At 41.2% G+C, this 20,153-nt stretch overlaps 1 protein-coding gene across 2 annotated transcripts in view; it reads left to right on the plus strand.

The window, feature by feature from the left end:
* LOC115456489 (S-adenosyl-L-methionine-dependent tRNA 4-demethylwyosine synthase-like) overlaps positions 1-20,153 on the plus strand; it is a 347,580-nt gene that overhangs the window by 167,945 nt on the left and 159,482 nt on the right. For both annotated transcript variants that reach the window (XM_030185600.1, XM_030185602.1), the window contains exon 13: positions 17,561-17,696. In XM_030185600.1, the coding sequence (XP_030041460.1) occupies positions 17,561-17,696 (136 nt within the window). The remainder of the gene's footprint in view (positions 1-17,560; positions 17,697-20,153) is intronic.

Consider the following 20,153-nt stretch of genomic DNA (forward strand, 5'->3'; position numbering starts at 1 on the left):
CCTCTGAACATTTTAGCTGGCAGCTTCATACCATCCCAGGGGTGTCCCCCTCCATGCTTTGAGGGAACATTATATTGAAAACTGCATGTGCTACCTGGCATTTCATGCTGGCAGCAACTCCTTTTCTCTCCATTTACTGCAATCCGAATTTCCCACCAGGCTCTGATTTAGCGGTGTTTCGTCATTTGGAGATCTTTAGGCATCTATTATTTGTATCAACGTTTGGACCCCTTTACTGACCATTGCTCAAAACTAACAGCGTGCATATAATTTGAATGTTGTTAGTGTTGAGCATTGGTCAGTAATTCCAAGTTGCTTTTGTCGGTGTTTTTACAGTGCTGGATGCTTTTTACATTTTTGGGATGGTTTTAAACACCTCAGAGGTAAGCACCACATGTCCTCTCAATCACTTGTGCAAATCCCATGTCCAAATGAGCAATTAGCCAACATGCTGCTTCAGAGCAGGAATAAATTACAGACTACTTTTTTTTTCAGTATTGCCATTGTGACTTAGAAATACTGTGCATGCATTCTTTTCTGGCCTGCCTGAAACACGATCCCTTGGAAACAATGCAGATCTACCTCGCAAAGAGTAGCTTGCCAAAACAGCTTTTTTTTTACATGTATTGGTCATTTACATGTATAAAAGCCATGCTATTCTTCTAAAATGATATTTTTGTCTTGCAAAAATTGATGCCATTAGTTTGATATCAACTGATGTGCAAAGATAAGTGGAGGATCTGGAGGCTTTAATTAAAGATATGTGCATTGTCCATAGGAATTTGGAGGCTCTTGAGAATTGGAATAGGTTTTATAACTTATGGCTACTCATTTTTTTCAAGATCCCCTATGATAACACCTTAATTTGGTTCTTGAGATGGTATTCCCAGTATCATTGCGGTCTTTTACTACTACTACTACTACTACTACTTAACATTTCTAGAGCGCTACTAGGGTTACGCAGCACTGTACAATTTAACAAAGAGAGACAGTCCCTGCTCAAAGAGCTTACAATCTAATAGACAAGTGAACGGTCGGTCCGATAGGGGCAGTCAAATTGGGGCAGTCTGGATTCACTGAACGGTAAGGGTTAGGTGCCGAACGCAGCATTGAAGAGGTGGGCTTTAAGCAAAGACTTTTAGGACCCCGTTTTCCAAGCTGCGGCAAAAGGAGGCCTGCGCTGGCATCGACACATGTTTTTCACTTGTGCCGAGGCCCCCTTTTACCACAGCAGGTAAAAGGGAAGTCTCTGTTTCCTGCAGGAAATGTCCGTGTGGCAAGTAAAGCACTTGCCGTGCGACCATTTTGGGGGTCAGCCCTTACCGCCACCCATTGAGGTGGTGGTAAGGGCTCCCACACTAATCCGGTGATAACCCTGCTCAATTACCCCCAGGTACACTCTGGCGCTACAAAAATAAATATATTTTTGTAGCGCTGGATATGATGGCGTGCTAGGAGTGGGAAGTACTGCTGGGCTGCTGCAGGAACTTAGTAAAAGGGGCCCTTAATTCCCTATGTGCTCAGGAGGTGCACACATGGAGAGCTAGCCTGAGTGAGCAGAGCTGTTGACAGATAGTTTGGAGCTTACTGAGTTTCTCAGGACTCTTAATTGGAGGTCATCCAAAGGATGTCTCTCCTGATTGTCTGCACCCATGAGCCAGCTAGATGTTGGACCTTGAAAATGTTATTTAGGATTAAAACAGAAGAGTTTCTAGTGTATAAAATTTGAGTGTTTCTTGATGATTGTTGAGAACCCAGCTAAGACAAAAGCAGTTTCTTGTTTTAAAAAATAATTCTGTGTTACCACATTGGGTGTAACATTTATTTTAGGATATACTTGCTAATATGAAGTAAAATTTCAAGATGTCATATGATCCAAGATAGTAGAATACTTTTGTTAACCAGAAACTTAAGTCTGGGGTTATCTCCATCTGTTTGGATTCTATTTAATCTCACCTTGATATCTGTATATAAGGTGGATAGTTTCTCATTTTCTTTTTCTTCTTCAGTTTTCCTAGTGATCTAGTTGCTAGGATTTTTGATTCCACAGTGTGCTCTAAGGAATTTTTTTATGATTTTACTTTTGCTGTTTTATGAGCATTAAGTCTGCATGGAGCATAGAGAATTATTTAAAAACCTTATCTGATAAGTCCAGATAAAATGTATTCCACAAGTTTATTGTTTATTAAAATTTGCTATACCACCTAGCTTTTGGTGATCATGGTGGTTTACAATATAAAAACAACAGTCAGAAAACAGAACAGGAATGCCAAATAAAAACTGGACAGATCTATATCATTCATACACAGGTAAGTCTTCCCCCCTGTCCTCCAACATCGGGTAATTCAAATGCTTGGACAAAAAAAAGTTTTTAATAATCTTTCAAAAATTTTCAGTGATTCTGCTGCATGGATTATGACAGGAAGTTGATTCCATAGGGCATGTGCCAACCAAAAGAAGGCATCCTCTCTGGTAGATTCTCATTGTGCCTACACTGGAGAAGGAATGACTATCCTTTTGTCTGACATAGTTCTTAGACCCTAACTGGGGTGTATGGAGTGGCCAGTGAGTCTAAATATGTTGTTTTCATAGTATGCTTTATGTGCCAATATCAACAACTTGAACTTAATCCAATAGTGAATGGGTAGCTAATAGTACTGTATAAATAATGGCTGACAACAGAAGACATCTCTGGCAGCTCACCCAAATATTGTTAGATTCTTGCAGGGAGCGGGCTACTTGTTGCCTCCCTTTCATACGTTGTGTCCAGAGTGGAACCTTAATTTAGTCCTTTGGGCTCTTCAGAAGCCTCCATTTGAGCCACTCCGGAATGCCTCCTTGAAAGATCTTACGCTAAAGACAGTGTTCTTGGTGGCTGTTGCATCGGCAGATAGGATTTCAGAATTTCAGGCTGTCTCTTATCGGGATTCCTTTCTTCACTTTTCGGAGGTAGGGGTCTCCTTGTGCACAATTTCTTTCTTCCGAAAGTGGTATCAGCATTTCATCTCAACCAATCGCAGGAAGGATGAAGAGGCTTATTATTTTTCCATGAAACTTCTCGATGTGTGAAGAGTCCTCATTAGATATCTGGAAGTCATGAGTTTTGCAGATTGGACAAGACTGTGCATTTTGGTAAACAGAGGCTTGGTCTCATGGCTTCCAAGCCCACAATTGCTAGATGGCTGAAGGAGACTATTGTGTCAGCTTATTTGCTTGTGGGGAAGCAGGCTCTTCAGGCTTTGTGGGCTCATTCTACGAGGCATACAGCAGCAGCCTGGGTGGAGACTACCTTACTGTGTCTGGTGGATATTTGCAAGGCAGTGAGGTGGTTGATGTTGCCTACCTTTGCTAAGCACTACAGGGTGGACATTGCAGCGCACTCGGAAGCCAGTTTTGTGGCATTGGTCCTTAGGGCAGAGGTGTCAGGATCTCATTCACTCTAAGGATTGCTTTTAAACATCCCATAGGTTCTAGAATAGTGAGAAGCTTCATAATTGAAGGAGAAATTAGGTCTTACCTAATAATTTTCTTTCCATTAGTCATTCCCACTAATCAAAAGGCCCACCTGAGGTTTCTGAGATGTTTAGTCAGTGCCAAGTAATAGGTCAAATAATAACTGTCACCTTGCATGGTGCTTCCTGCATATCTTTTGTTCTCTACAGGTTGTCCAGAGATAAGAGAGGTCCACACATGTTTGCTTGTCTGGTTAATGTTAGGTTAACAAGTTTAAGGTTGTTTTGTTTATTCTGAGTTTCTCCTTACTGCTTGTCTACGTAAATATTGAGGAGCTGGACTGGGTGCCAAGAGAGATATGTCTCGGCTCAGTTCTCTATCTCCACCTGCTGGTTGATGGACACAACTATCCCCACAGGTTCTGGAATAGTTGGAAGGACTAATGGAGAGAAAATTATCAGTTAAGATCTAATTTCTCCTTAATGAGAAGAAGCAGTATGGTTTTAACCAAAGGAAGCAATGCTTTATTAATCTATTAGAATTATTTAAAAGTATAAATAAGTATGTAAATAAAGGAGAATCAATTCATTGGATTTTCAGAGAAGCATTTGATAAAGCCCATTGAGTCTCCTCTGGGAATTAAAAATTCATGTTAGCAGGCATTATCCTATTACGGACTGGTAAGTGGTTAATTTATTTATTTTATTGCACTTGTATCCTACATTTTCCCACCTATTTGCAGGCTCAATATGGCTTACAAAGACCTGTTATGGCAGCGCCATGCCAGGATAGAGAAATACATTTGGAATTACAATGAGATCGAGGATGACAAAGAAGAACTAAGCAGACAGTTATAGAGAGGCGTCATTCAGAGTAAGGTGGAGCGGTGAGGTGTTCTAGTTAAGCTATGGATTCTCTTGGTAGGCCTTGTTGAAAAGATAGGTTTTCAGAGATTTGCAAAAGTTAGTGATTTCGTTAATTGTTTTCAGATTTGTTGGTAGTGCATTCCACACCTGCGTGCTCATGTAAGAAAAGCTGGTAGCGTGTGTTTGTCTGTATTTTAATCCTTTGCAGCTCAGGAAGTGTAGGTTAAGAAATGTGCGGGCAGATCTTTTAGCATTTCTGGGAGGTAAGTCAACGAGGTCTAACCATCTTTCGCAAAGCCCTGAAGACATACTTCTTCAACAAAGCCTACAACGAGAACCGTTAACCAATAACCCCACTAATCCACCTCACCAACCTACTCAGTTATGAAGACCCACCTTCTATAACTACCCTAATCACTCCCTTCCTCTTCTCTCTTCCCTACTTAATCTCGGCAGAATACTAACTGTATCTGATATCCTAGAACGACAACGATAATAAAACTATGTAAGCCACATTGAGCCTGCAAATAGATGGGAAAATGTGGGATACAAATGCAATAAATAAATAAATAACATGTAAGTTGGGGCCTCTCCGTAGATGATTCTATGAACAATCGTGCAGATCTTGAATGTGGTCCGTTCTTTAAGTGGGAGCCAGTGTAGTTTCTCTCTTAAGGGTTTTGCACTTTCATATTTTGTCTTTCCAAATATGAGTCTGGCTGCGGTGTTTTGGGCTGTTTGAAGTTTCTTGACCATCTGTTCTGTACAGCCGACGTAGAGTGCGTTGCAGTAGTCCAGATGGCTTAGCACCATTGACTGTACCAGGTTGCGAAAGATGAACTCGGGAAGAAAGGTTTTATTCTTTTAAGTTTCCACATGGAGTGGAACATCTTTTTGGTTGTGTTCTTCACGTGGTTATCGAGTGTGAGATTTCGGTCAAGGGTGATTCCAAGAATTTTCAATGTATTTGAGACGGGAAGGGAAACGTTTGGTGTGGTTATGGTAGTGAATATATTTGTATTATGTTGTGAGGTAAGTATAAGGCATTGTGTTTTTTCTGCATTGAGTTTTAACTGAAATGCATCCGCCCAGGAGTGCATTATTTGGAAGCTTTGGTTGATCTCGTTGGCAATTTCCTTAGGATCATGTTTAAACGGGATGTATATTGTGACATCATCTGCATATATGTACGGGTTAAGGTTTTGGTTGGCTAGTAGCTTGGCTAAGGGTGTCATCATCAGGTTGAAGAGGGTTGGCGAGAGGGGGGATCCTTGGGGAACTCTGCAATCAGGTGTAGGAAATGGAGAGTAGGACTAAATGGTTAGTTTTCCTAATGGAGGAAATAAAATAGCGGAGTTCTCCAGGGATCAGTTGTTGAACCAGTTTTTTTTTTCTATTTTGGGGACCATAACAGGATCTGATTAGTCCAAATACCAAATTATGGCCCCCAGCTACGAGGACAATTTTCAAAGCAACCCAGCCATGTTAAAATTCATGTCTCTAAACTTTGCCCTAAAAGCTGCTGAGAGCATGCACGTGTTTCTATAGTGCACACACTGCACAGGAAAGTAAACAGTTATAGGCTAAAAAGCAATGTTTAATTTATTCATTAATGACATGAAAAAGGCAGAAATGACTGAGGTGATGAAATTCACAGATGATATAAAATTATTCAAAGTAATTGAAATAGGCAGATTTGAAGTAATTGGAGAAGGGCCTTGTGAGACTGAGGAGCAGATCATCTAAATGGCAAAACACATAGAGAAGAATAATACTTAGCCATATGTACACAGTGCTAGTTTGGAATAACTGAAAAAGGATGCTGGCCTTGTCGACCATGTAGTAAAATCCTTAGCTCGATGTGCATCACTGGTCAAAAAAAAAGGTTGTGCTATTCAGAAACAAATAAACAATACAACTGAAAATATAATAATGCAACTGCATAATGCAGTGCAGATCTAATAAAAAATATAGTGAAATTCGCAAGGATACAGAGAAGAGCAAAAAAAAAGATAAATGGGAATGTAATGATGTCCTTTTGAAGGAAGGTTAAACAGATTTGGGCTTTTCAGCTTGGAGAAGAGAGGACCGAGAGGAGATATAATATTTGCTTGTTACACTAATATTATGCTTTAGCACTATCATGTTACCCAAGATCCTTCTGTAATACTAAACGTTTATTCTTATATATCTCCACCATTCATGGTGTATTGTAAGCCACATTGAGCCTGCAAAGAGGTGGGAAATGTGGGATACAAATGCAATAAATAATAAATAATATGAGTGGTGTGTAACAATTATTTATCCTCTTGAAAAGAACTCAGATTAAGGACACTCCATGAAACTTGCCTGTAGCAAGTGTAGAAAAAAGTTTAAAAGTTTCTCTTTGATCAGTGTCTAATTAAGCTGTGAAGCTGTTTCCAAAAAATGAGGCCAAGAATAATAGTGTAACTGAGTTTAAAAAAAAAAAGGTTTGGGTGCATCCATTAGTAATTATTAGTTTGACAGACTTGACAATTGCCATTCCTGACTTCTGGGAGAGAGAAACCAGAAATGGACTTATTCAAAATGACACCTACCGTGTATTCCTACTGAATGGTTAAGAAAAATGTACTTATCTCAAAATCTTGCAGTCAAAATGTCATTTTGACTGCAAGATTTTGAGATAAGTGCATTTTTCTTAACCGTTCAGTAGGAATACACGGTTATGATAGTACAGTTGCTTAACTTTTGATACAGGAGGTTTTTTGCCCGTGATGATTTAAGGGACCTCCCTTATGTTGTGAGTATCAACGATAGAGCAATACCTTTGGATTTGAAGCTTTTCCTCCATTTCAGGAAAACACTTTTGAACACATCAATATTTGTGGGGATATCATTTATTGCTTATCACCTACATTTAGGTACCATTAGTGCATCTAGTTTCTAGAATAATAGTGCTTCTGTGATTGGCGCCAATAATGTGGATACGTGCTAGTTTATAAACAGTACACCTAAATCACTTAGGGCCCCTTTTACAAAGGTGCGGTAGGCTCTATGTACATGCAGTTCATGCCAAAATGAGACTACTGCCAGGCTACCATGCCTCCTGGCGGTAATTTCAGATTCGGTGTGTGCCCATACCGCTGAGACAAATTTTTTTTTGTTTCCTACCGCACGCAGCATTTCCGTCGTTAATCGGCAGTTGGCACGCAATAACCGGTCACCGTGCATGTACTGTGTGTGTGCCCTTTACCACTAGATTAATGGGTGGCATTAAGGGCTCAGGCTGTAATTAGGCACGTGCTTGTTTCAGTTTTACCGCAGGCAATTTTCCCGGTCCATTGAAAAAAAAGCCCCGTTTCCCAGATGTGGTAAAAACTGGCCCGGCACACGCCAAAAACATGCGCTCACACTACCGCAGGCCGCTTTTTGCTGCGGCTTAGTAAAAGGACCACTTGGCAAGCAATTGCCAGGAGGCATACACATGGGTGTGTTTCCAAGTGATGCATGCCAGATTTGAGAATAAAGTCTCTGTGCTTGCTTTCACTCCCTTGACTTAATTTTGTCTTCCTTTGTTCAAATGGGCAGAAGTATTGCCATACTGGGACAGACCAAAGGTCCATCAAGCCCAGCATCCTTTTTCCAACAGTGGCCAATCCAGGTTGCAAATACCGGCAAGATCCCCCAAAAAGTACAAAATATTTTATGCTGCTTATCCCAGAAATATTTTCCCCAAGTCCAATTTAATAATGGTCTATGGACTTTTCCTTTAGGAAGCCGTCCAAACCTTTTTTTAAAACTCTGCTAAGTTAACCGCCTTTACCACATTTCCTGGCAACGAATTCCTGAGTTGAATTACACATTGTGTGAAGAAAATGTTTCTCCAATTAGTTTAAAATTTACTACTTTGTAGCTTCATCGCATGTCTACTACTACTACTATTTAGCATTTCTATAGCGCTACAAGGCATACGCAGCGCTGCACAAACATAGAAGAAAGACAGTCCCTGCTCAAAGAGCTTACAATCTAATAGACAAAAAATAAATAAAGTAAGCAAATCAAATCAATTAATGTGAACGGGAAGGAAGAGAGGAGGGTAGGTGGAGGCGAGTGGTTACGAGTCAAAAGCAATGTTAAAGAGGTGGGCTTTCAGTCTAGATTTAAAGGTGGCCAAGGATGGGGCAAGACGTAGGGGCTCAGGAAGTTTATTCCAGGCTTAGGGTGCAGCGAGATAGAAGGCGCGAAGTCTGGAGTTGGCAGTAGTGGAGAAGGGAACAGATAAGGATTTATCCATGGAGCGGAGTGCACGGGAAGGGGTGTAGGGAAGGACGAGTGTGGAGAGATACTGGGGAGCAGCAGAGTGAATACATTTATAGGTTAGTAGAAGAAGTTTGAACAGGATGCGAAAACGGATAGGGAGCCAGTGAAGGGTCTTGAGGAGAGGGGTAGTATGAGTAAAGCGGAAGATGAGACGGGCAGCAGAGTTTTGAACCGACTGGAGAGGGGAGAGGTAACTAAGTGGGAGGCCAGCAAGAAGCAGATTGCAGTAGTCTAAACGAGAGGTGACAAGGGTGTGGCTGAGGGTTTTGGTAGAGTGCTCGGAAAGAAAGGGGCGGATTTTACGGATGTTGTAAAGAAAGAAACGACAGGTCTTGGCAATCTGCTGGATATGAGCAGAGAAGGAGAGAGAAGAGTCAAAGATGACCCCAAGGTTTCGAGCTGAGGAGACAGGGAGAATGAGAGAGCCATCAACAGAAATAGAAAACGGGGGGAGCAGGGAGGTGGGTTTGGGGGGGAAAATGAGAAGCTCGGTTTTGGTCATATTTAATTTCAGGTGGCGTTGAGACATCCAGACAGCGATGTCAGACAAGCACGCTGAAACTTTGGTTTGGATGCAAGGTGAGATATCAGGGGTAGAAAGGTAGCTTTGGGAGTCATCAGCATAGAGATGGTAGGAAAAGCCATGGGATGAGATTAATGAGATTAATTAGCTGTCGCAGCACACTGAGCAAAAGGTTTCAACATTGTCATCGACGACGACACCTAGATCCCTTTCTTGGTCGGTGACTCCTAACGTGGAACCTTGCATGACGTAGCTATAATTCGGGTTCCTCTTTTCCACATGCATCACTTTGCACTTGCTCACATTAAACGTCAACTGCCATTTAGACGCTCAGTCTCCCAGTCTCGTAAGGTCCTCTTGTAATTTTTCACAATCCTCCTGTGATTTAACTACTTGGAATAACTTTGTGTTGTCAGCAAATGTAATTACCTCACTAGTTACTCCCATCTCTAGGTCATTTATAAATACGTTAAAAAGCAGCGGTCCCAGTACAGACCCCTGGGGAACCCCACTAACTACCCTTCTCCATTGAGAATACTGACCATTTAACCCTACTCCCCGTTTTCTATCTTTTAACCAGTTTTTAATCCACAATAGGACACTACCTCCTATCCCACGACTCTCCAGTTTCCTCTGGAGTCTTTCATGAGGTACTTTGTCAAACGCCTTCTGAAAATCCAGATACACAATATCAACCGGCTCATGTTTGTTCACCCCTTCAAAGAAATGTAATAGATTGGTGAGGCAAGATTTCACTTCACTAAATTCATGTTGGCTTTGTCTCATTAATCCATGCTTTTGAATATGCTCTTACTTTTACCCAGCATGAAAGGGGAAATTTCAAAGGGTCTTTTAGGCACACTTACTGACCTAAAATGTGTTGGGTAAAAAAAAAAAGAGAGGAGAAATTGGACTGAACCCAAGAGAAAGTGAAATGGTCAAAATACAGGCAAACTGATATGAATATGTATTTCAGCATTTTCTTTCTGCTTCTTAGGGCTTCCAGTTCAGTCTGTTTGAGCTTTGTTGCTCTGAGCCTTTGTTCATAACCACCTGGGAAATTTGTTTGCCATTTTTGTGTCCTTTCTCTAACTCATTTAATCCGGTGACTGTAGTGACAGTCTTAAGTTAGGGGACCATACACTAGGACTGTACAATCATAAGTCCTGAATCTGACCACTAGTTGTCACCATTATACGATAACCAGATTTCCTTCTGTCCCAAGGAATCAAACTCAGATCTTCTACTACCACTTAGCTGTCTGGCTGACCCTCTAAGCTGGTATTTTAAGAACTGTAAATGGTTTCACTGCTTGGGTCAATTTCTTCTACTTCGTTAAAAAACAGATGAGGTCCAGCACCATGAGCCTTTATTTTTACTCCTAGGGGAACTTTACTAATCTGTATTTTCCTTTTTTCCCCTTCTGCCCCTCCCTATACAAAACTGCATACTTTTGTTGCTTCGTTGCAGCAACCGTCCTAAAAGAGAAGATGTAGCCTGGCATCTACTGGCCAGGCCTACCGCTTGAATCATGATCCCCCTTCTCACCATTTGAATTTTTCTTTTTGTCTTGTTTTAGCCACGTCTATGGTTTCTATATAAAATTTATGTTTAATATATTGTGCGTGTTTGAATGAAATAAAAGTATTCAATATATCATATGATCACTATAGATTTGACACTGTAATTGAATCGGCTGGGCTGGGTTTTTTTCTGGGTAATTTACAGCTATAAACCCTTATTGCTTCATGCACTACGGCACACTGAAGGTTATATTTTTATTTAATAATGATTTAAAATGACTGATGTAGCTGGCAAAGCAAAAGTTTGTACTGGCAAGTGCTTAGTGGACAAGAAGTGGCACCTGTTTGATGTACTGTTAATCATGTACTTGCCTAGTACAAGGTAGTGTGCTCATATGGTTTTTTGCTTAGTGATACAGGGTAATTTTAAAAGGGTTTTTTGTTTTGTTAAATAAAATAGCAGCATGTGCTGAAAAGGTGTATTCTAAAACTGCCCACAATATATGTGTTTAAACATGAATGCATATAATTTCCCTTATAAAACTGGTGCAACCTATGTGTATGGGATCAAAACAGAAGAACCTCAGCAGAAACACACAGGCAGCACAAACAGCAAAGGTCCAGGGAATGAGGAACAGGTGGGAGTGCAGCAAAACAGATTTTATTGAAGAGGGGACCCAACTTGGCCAAGTTTTGGCTTTGCCTTCGTCAGGGGTCACCAGATTCCTTCAAACAAATGCTGAAAGGTCCAGTAAAAAGACACATCATCCTGAAATCCTCACACTCTTGCTCTTGGGAGAAGCTAAGCAATGTCCCAAGAGTATGAGGATTTCAGGATGATGTGTCTTTTTACTGGACCTTTCAGCATTTGTTTGAAGGAATCTGGTGACCCCTGATGAAGGCAAAGCCAAAACTTGACCAAGTTGGGTTCCTCTTCAGTAAAATCTGTTTTGGAGAACTCTCGTCTGTTACTGATTCCCTGGATGATCTTTGCTATTTGTGCTGCAACTTATGTGTATTCCTGCTGCATAAGTTAGGTAGGCAGCTGCTTGTAAAAGAATCGTCCCTGTGTTGAACCTTGAATCTGGAGAAATGTTGGTGTATGTCAATGAATCCTTTCTCTGCCTTTGTTCTGATCCGTTACTAGTGTTTTGTTTTCCATTATTTGATTCTACAGAAATTGTCTTTTTACCAGTGGGCATGATATAATTAACTTTTATGTAGATAATGTATGATCACCTTTGTGTTCAAATGTACTGCTGCAGGTCACAATCTTTTACATTTAAAAAAACTAATTGTGTATTAGATTACTTGTAGGTTGATTCTGCCCCAGCAAAGAGAATTTCTTCTTCAAATATTAACTTGCATATTTAGTAACCATTCAAACCTGGGACCTGCCTATTAGCTCAGTGGCAGTGCAGTGCGCTGCCATGTAGAGATGTGGATTCAATTTCTGTTTTTAGTGTTGTGCCCTTCCCCCCACTCTCCCCCCCCCCCCCCCCCCCCCCACACACACACACGATCATCTCAGGCTATGAATCCTGTGGATCTTATGGAGGAGATATTCATAGCTCTTTGGGGAGGGGGGGTAGAGGGTCTTAATTATTGCTCCACAGTGGACCCTTATTTGCAGGGACTGTTGAGAAAATGACTGAACTAAGGTAAGTTGAGAGGAAAAGAATCCCTAGGTAGTTTTTCACAGCCACCTTTATCACATTTTTAGACCAAATACAAAAACATAATATTCTACAATAATTAAAACATAGCAATTACAATAAAAACTGAATAAAATTTGTCACAGGTGATGCACTTGTTCCTTGGGTTTTCCTCCTTTACAGATGTTATCTGCTGGTCACCATCCCAAAATAGAGCAACTTCCTATGTGACTGAGTCTAATATTCTTGGGTTTATTAAAAATGATGACAAGCTTTAGCTACTGTTGCTGAAACACAGCTTAGGCTTCAGTAGTTTAGTTCTCCATGTTATTGTGCAAAGCTGTAATTAATTTTAGTTTTTAAATGCAGCTCAGTGTTAGGCAGCCTGATTAACTGTGTAGTACTTTGTATAGGTTCAAAGTACTGCAGGTTATATCACCTCCTTCCCTTCTTTCTTTAGAGTCCTTCCTTACCATTCACTTCAATGGATTAAAACAAAAATCCACAATCCACAATCTTTTATACACTTTCCTCAGGAAATCAGTTTGTCCAAAATAACTATAAACTACTTCTCCGGCATCTTTCCCCAGCCTAAGGGCTGGTGCAGTCTCCACCTTTGCAGTGTTTGCTTCATGCACTGGCTTGCCCGCTCTGCCCAAACCAAAAGCCAAAAATATATCCTCAGGGTTTGTATGTTACATGTTGGCAACCCCCCCCCCCCCCCCCCCCAATAATATCAATAATTTATCTCCATTGGCAAATCCTTTTCCAGGAGGAAAAAGGGTTGCTCTACTGTAAGTCCAGTTCTCTCCCTTCTCCTTCAGCATTTGGTGTTGAGGCCTCTGCCTTCATGGGCTGTGCCACTTCCTCTTTTTCCTATTATTCTACCCCTCCCATTCTTTCTGTCTATTTGTAATGGTTTTTAGTCCCCGCCCAAAGGGCCTTTTCATCTCTCTGACCTACTGTTCGTAGGCTTTGGAAATCCAGAAGACCCTCCCCACAGTTCTCTGTTTCAGGTTCTCACCATTCCTTTATTTTAAGGTGGGTTTCTGGGTCTGTCTTCCTTATCTTCCTCACAAAATGCTAACCGAATACAAAATTACCAACGTATATGCGTATCTCCGTAACCTCTACCTGATCCTCCTCATAGTGGTTAATCTTGCAGGAAAAAAAAATTTTTTGCCATCTTACGGGAACATACATAATTGATTTCCATTCTGTCTTTCATCGGCCTACTATTCCTGCAAGTTGGGTCTATGATTGAAAACATCTGGGTATGGATTTCCTATGCCTTTTTTAGCACTGGGACTCTTAAGCAAAAAGTATTCACTACCTCTGACAGGTGTATTCAGATGGGTGTAATTTTTAGCCAGATAAGTTTCCTATCTCCTGTCATTAATATGGGTTGAAACTGGCAACCAGTACAATGCTTTAAGCATTAGAGTAATTGTGATTGAAGGTGCTTGATTCCAGATTCTAGCCCTGGTTTCAAATGAACCAGAAACCATAAAAAAGCAGGAGGAAGCTGCTGGGTTAAAAACACCAAATAAAACTAAAATAATGATAATAATCTTATGATCTAGTAGTGACAGAGGTCTTTGATCATATCTCCTTGGTTTGATTTTCTGCTGTTGTACTGGTTCTCAGTATGGTGAGCAAATTGATTATGTCCTAATACTGAGCAGAACAGTGTTCTTTCTTTTTTTTTCAGCAGTGGTTAAAAAAAAAAAAAAGACTACGACGACAAAAGAAATATAAAGTTAATGTTCAGAAATGATTTATGCAGTTAACTTTGCTATTAACGGCCTAATTCATTGGCATTTAAACTTCTGGGCTGTTTCCAGCATTACTTTTGGCCAACAATCTTGATGCTAGGCAAGAATTTTCCCAAATAAGAGGAAGGTTTGGTAGCAGGACTAGTGTTGATATTCAGCATCATCTACTTAGTTATCTGTTTAAATAGAATTACATAAGCAGCATTCACAAATAAAATAGATAAATGTATCTGTTTAGGTTGTAAGACTATCGGGCTCATTTTCGAAAGAGAAGGATGCCCATCTTTCGACATAAATCGGAAGATGGACATCCTTTTCCCTGGGTCATCCAAATCGGTATAATCGAAAGCCGATTTTGGATGTCCCCAACTGCTTTCCGTCGCAGGGACGGCCAAAGTTCAAGGGGGTGTGTCAGAGGCATAATGAAGGCGGGACTTAGGCGAGCCTAACACTTGGACGTCCTTGACCCGTAATCGAAAGAAACAAGGACGTCTCTGACGAACACTTGGACGACTTTACCTGCTCGTGTTTTTCTTATGACCAAGGCACAAAAAGGTGCCCAAAATGACCAGATGACCACCGGAGAGAATCGGGGATGACCTCCCCTTACTCCCCCAGTAGTCACTAACCCCCTCCCACCCTCAAAAAAAATTATCTTTCAAAATATTAATTGCCAGCCTCTATGCCAGCCTCAGATGTCATACTCAAGTACGTGACAGCAGTATGCAGGTCCCTGGAGCAGTTTTAGTGGGTGCAGTGCACTTCAGGCAGGTGGACCCAGGCCCATTGCCCCCCACCTGTTACGTTTGTGGAGGAAACAGCGAGCCCTTCAAAACCCACCAGAAACCTACTGTACCCACATCTAGGTGCTCTCCTTCACCCACAAGGGCTATGGTAGTATTGTACAGTTGTGGGTGGTTTTGGGGGGCTCAGCACACAAGGTAAGGGAGCTATGTACCTGGGAGCAATTTATAAAGTCTACTGCAGTGCTCCCTAGGTTGCCCAGTTGGTGTCTTGGCATGTGAGGGGGACCAGTGCACTACAAATATGCTGGCTCCCCCCCACGACCAAATGGCTTGCATTTGGTCATTTCTGAGATGGGTGTCCTTGGTTTCGATTATCGCCGAAAATCAGAAACGTCCATTTCAAATTTAAGGATTTGGACGTCCCTGACGGTATTTTCGAAACGAAAGATGGACGTCCATCTTGTTTTGAAAATATGGGTTTCTCCGCCCCTGGATGGGGACGTTTTGCGAGGACATCCAAATCAAAACTTGGACGTCCCTTTCGAAAATGTTCCTCCACGTATTCAGTGGTCTGGTTTAAATAGATAAGGAGCAATTTTACTAAGCCGCATAGGCTCCTACGCACACCCAATGCATGTCAATTTTGAGTTACCACTCGGCTACTGTGTGGCCCTTTCGGTAGTTTCATTTTTGACACGCAATCCGCTATGTGTGCCAGAAAATAATTTTTATTTTCAGGCGTGTGGCAGAAACCGGGCAGTAATCATTCTACGCGTGTAAATGATTACCACATGGTTAATGTGTGAGACCTTATTGCTAAGTCAATAGCTGGCAGTAAGGTCTCAGACCCAAAATGGATGCAAGCCAATTTTTATTTTGCCACACGTCCATTTTCAGCAAGAATTAATAAAAAAAAAAAGGTCTTTTTTACAGGTGCGCTGAAAGATGGATCTGCGCACGCCTAAAACATGCGCCTACACTGCGCAGTCATTTTTTCTGTGCACCTTAGTAAGAGGGCCCTAAGTTGGCAAAAAATTTGTTTAGAGTTAACTGTATAGATGATCTACTTAAAATTCAAGCAGATTTCTTGTTGCTGAATATTGGGCCCCATAATTTTCAGGTTTATATGTAACTTATTATACAGCATTCTTTTTCCTTCCAAGGATACTGTATGTGCTGGTAGATGTTTGCAATGTACTGTTTGCAATGTAGTGTTTGCAAGAGTGTTTTATGCAGTGCTTTTTTTGTAGGAAAAAAGGTGCTGGTATTCATACAGTGCCAACCTTAAGAGCGGGTTACTATCTGAGGCTCCACCCCCACAGTAGTCACACCTATTTTACTAGCCATGGAGCATATAAAAAGGTATAATTGAAAATAGTACACACGTCCCTAGGCCCAACAAAAGAATCCTTAAGATTCTACATAAACTAATAAAATATGTAGACAAAAAAATCAGCTGAACCCCCCCCCCCCCCCCCCCATACCAGACTCTGGCATGCAGGATAACACCAGAAAAACAAAAATATTTTCTGCTTGCTATAAATATAGCAGACATAAATTACAAATATTCAATTCACTACATTACAAATTAAAAAAAAATATTAGCACAGCTACCCACACAACTTTATCTTAAAATAAAAATAAATTTATTTTTTCTACCTTTGTCTTGTCATGTACTTCTTTTCATTTGTATTGGTCCCAGTCACTGGTTTCTATTTTCCTCATCTTCTCTTACTCTATTGCCAAGATTTTCCTGTTTATTATTTTTCTCTTCTCCTTTTCCTTTCAGCTTTCTTTGATTTTATTTTCTGCCTTTATCCAAATGTAGTTGTTTGTTATTTTGCAATCTTCCAGCATTTTCCCCCTTGCTTTCTCTCTCCACCGAGCATCTCTCTCCTTGCCCCCTCTCTCCCCATCCAGTATTTCTCCCCTTGTCCCCTCTCTCCTTATCCGGTATTTCTCTCCGTTGTCCCCTCTTTCCCCATCCAGCATTTCTCCCCTTGCCCTCTCCATCCAGCATCTCTCTCCTTGCCCCCTCTCTTCCCATCAGCATTTCTTTTCTCCCCTTGTCCCCTCCCCTCCCCATGCAGTATTTCTCTCCCTGCCTCCTTTCACTCCATTCAGCAACTCTCCTAGGGCCGCTGCTGCTTCTTCCAACCAGCAGCAGCGGCAGGAAAATCAAGAAGTAAAAGGCGCAAGGCACAGTGTTCAGACGCGTGCTGTTGGCTCTGCTGATCCCCTGCCCTTCTGACGTCAACTTTCTATTCCTGGACAGGGGATCGGCAGAGACAGCAGCACATGTTCTAGCAGTGCATTGCAGCCCTGCCTCTGCTATTCCTTGCTGTGCCCGTGGTGCGGCGCTGCTCATTGGAAAAGCAGCTGTGGCCGCAGGAGAGAGGCGGGGACGAGCGAGGAAGGGAAAATCATACACTACCAAGCCCAACTTTACAATGTTTCACTACTGTTTTTTGAAATTTCTATTATATATCTTTGTATTTCAAATTACTATGTAAGCCTCATTGAGCCTGCATTGTGTGGGAAAGCGCGGGGTACAAATGTAATAAATAATAATAATAAAATTAAGGTGCCGGTACGCCGTACTGGCGCGTACTTGCACAAAAAACCCCACTGGTTTTATGTTGGTTAAGAGTCAGCCAGGCTGAAATGCTGCTTGTAGTGAATGTAAGTAACAAATATCTTTACTCTTTATTCCAAAGAATCCTTGAACCAGTAACGCAACTGTACGTCAGTGTGGATGCAAGCACCAAAGACAGCTTGAAGAAAATCGACCGCCCGCTCTTCAAGGATTTCTGGCAGAGATTTCTTGACAGCTTGAAGGCTTTGGCAGACAAGGTAGTACAGTGATGAGTTCCTTCTTCAATAATGTTTATTTGTTTTAACCCTTTGCCATAACAAGAAAAGGATAACTTTTTTCCATTTTACCCATCCTTTAACCCTCAAGCAGTGGTGCTATCTTATACTTTAGCCGAATAGTTCTTGTTCACATTGAAACTTTTTAAAAATTCGTTTTATGCAGTGTAGACCAGGTAAACATGCCTAAATTGTTTGGGTGTCTGCTACAACACAAATCAGTATACGAGCACATTTTCTAAGACTTGCTGGGATACAGAATTGCCTTTTGCTGGAATAAAGTATGTCCCTGCAGCAGTGGTATGTGACATTTTCAGAAATAGCCTCCAGCGCTAGAGTAGGCCCATCTTTACATCTAGTAATGGCTGTAAGTTGTTCCCTTTCTTCATTAGTAAAGGGGCTGCTTGGGTGGAATTTGTCTTCCTGCCGTGCATGGAATTGAGTTGGTGTGAGTAGTCATACTTTTTAATTCTCTGTGAATGTGCCTGTAAGTTTTCAGTGAGGCTTGATAAAAGTTGGTGATTCAAAAAAGAAAGATTAAAAAAATAATTTAGATTTTAAAATTATATATATGTTTTGGGTGTATATTAAATATATATGTCATTTTGATAGCACCATATTTTGGGATATTGCACTGGGAAGTTCTGCTCTCCTGTACTGGTAATGATGGTGATAGAATTGAGGGCTCTATAATACTTGTCCTTACTGAGTTTTAAGAATGCAATTTGTAGTCTTAGGTGAATAGATGTACTGCTTGCACTGTTTTGCATGCAGGAAGATATTTAAAAAAAGATGGCTGCTTCTTTTGTACCCATGTGTTCCCTTATGTAGCTTCCCACTATTCCAGAACCTGTGGGATAATTGTGTCCATCAACCAGAAGGTGAAGATAGAGAACTGAAAGCTGAGCCATATTTCACTCTGCATGCAGTCCAGTTCCTTAGTATTTTCTGTCTCCAGCAGGTTGCTGGACACACTTTTCAGCCTCTGTTTCTGAGTGATTTGCTCATGGTCCATTTGATCAACTGGCTTCAGTTGAGTTTTGTGGATGGCTTGAGTCTGCAGAATCATGTCTGGAGGTCTTCAAATCCCTGTCTTTGGTGCCCCACCTTTTCCTTCCTTTCACCTTTCCCTTGTTTCCTGTGGAACTCTCCTTTCGCAGAACAACAACCTTAAAAAAATAAATAGACAGAAGGAAAGAGGTTTACTAGAAAGCATGGGACAGAGTATCATTCCTGATTCATTTTCATCTGGGGTAAGACTTGTGACTGTGAGCTTGGGAGGAGCAGCTGGCAATGGTAAGTCCAACTAAAGTTTGACTTGGAACCGCTCGAAGCACAGCAAGTTCAACCTGATGCAGGGGAGGGATCCTGACTCACTTCTTGGGACACATTGTGCTGCGCTTGTGACAGGGTGAATGACGATTCTCGCTGGAGCTTATATTGCTCTTAAACCCTTGTTACAGAGCTTCCTTTCAGTTGAAAGAGACTTGCCTCCTGTGCATTAATGTTACCTAGGTATAATCTCTATCATATATCCCTTCTCCCGCCTTTCTTCCAAAGTATACATATTGACGTCTTTAAGTTTGTCCCCATACACTTTATGACAAAGACCACTGACCATTTTAGTAATTGCCCATCTCCATCCTGTTTATATCTTTTTGAAGGTGGGGTCTCCAGAATTGTACACAAAATTCTAAATGAGGTCTCACCAGAGTCTTATACAGGGGCATCCTCACCACCTTTTTCCTACTGGCTATTCTTCTCCCTTTCCACCCAAGCGTCCTTCTATCTTTCGCCATCTCCTTCTACCTGTTTAGCCACCTTAAGATCACCACATACGATCCCACCCAAGTCCCTCTCCTCTTTTATGCACTAAAGTTCTTCAATCACTAAACTGCACTGTTCTCTCGGGTTTTTGCAGCCCAAATGCGTGACCCTGCATTTTTTAGCATTAAATCTTACCTGCTAAATTGCATACCATTCCTCTAGCTTTGCTAAATCCTTCCTGATATTATCCACACCATCAAGGGTGTCTACCCTGTTGCAGATTTTGGTGTCATTGGCAAAGAGGCAAATTTTACCAGACAGCCTTTAGCAATATTGCTTACAAAATGTTAAAAAGAATCGAACCTTGCGCCACACCACTGGTAACATCCTTTTCCTCAGAATGAGCTCCATTTATCACTACCCTCTGTCGCGTTCCACTCAACCAGTTTCTAACCCAGTTAGTCACTTTAGGGCCCATACCAAGGGCAGAACCATGTCAAAGTCTTTGCTAAAATCTAAATATACCACGTCTAATGCTTTCCCTTGATCCAGCAGTTAAGATGTTCTCTAGCCTATCAAACACCTTTAATTTGGAATCCCCTACCTCAAACAATAAGATTAAGAACTGTTTGATGTTCAGAAAAGCACTAAAGACGTACTTATTCAGAAAGT

Source organism: Microcaecilia unicolor, chromosome 13 (assembly GCF_901765095.1).
Source record: "Microcaecilia unicolor chromosome 13, aMicUni1.1, whole genome shotgun sequence".
Classification (NCBI taxonomy): domain Eukaryota; kingdom Metazoa; phylum Chordata; class Amphibia; order Gymnophiona; family Siphonopidae; genus Microcaecilia; species Microcaecilia unicolor.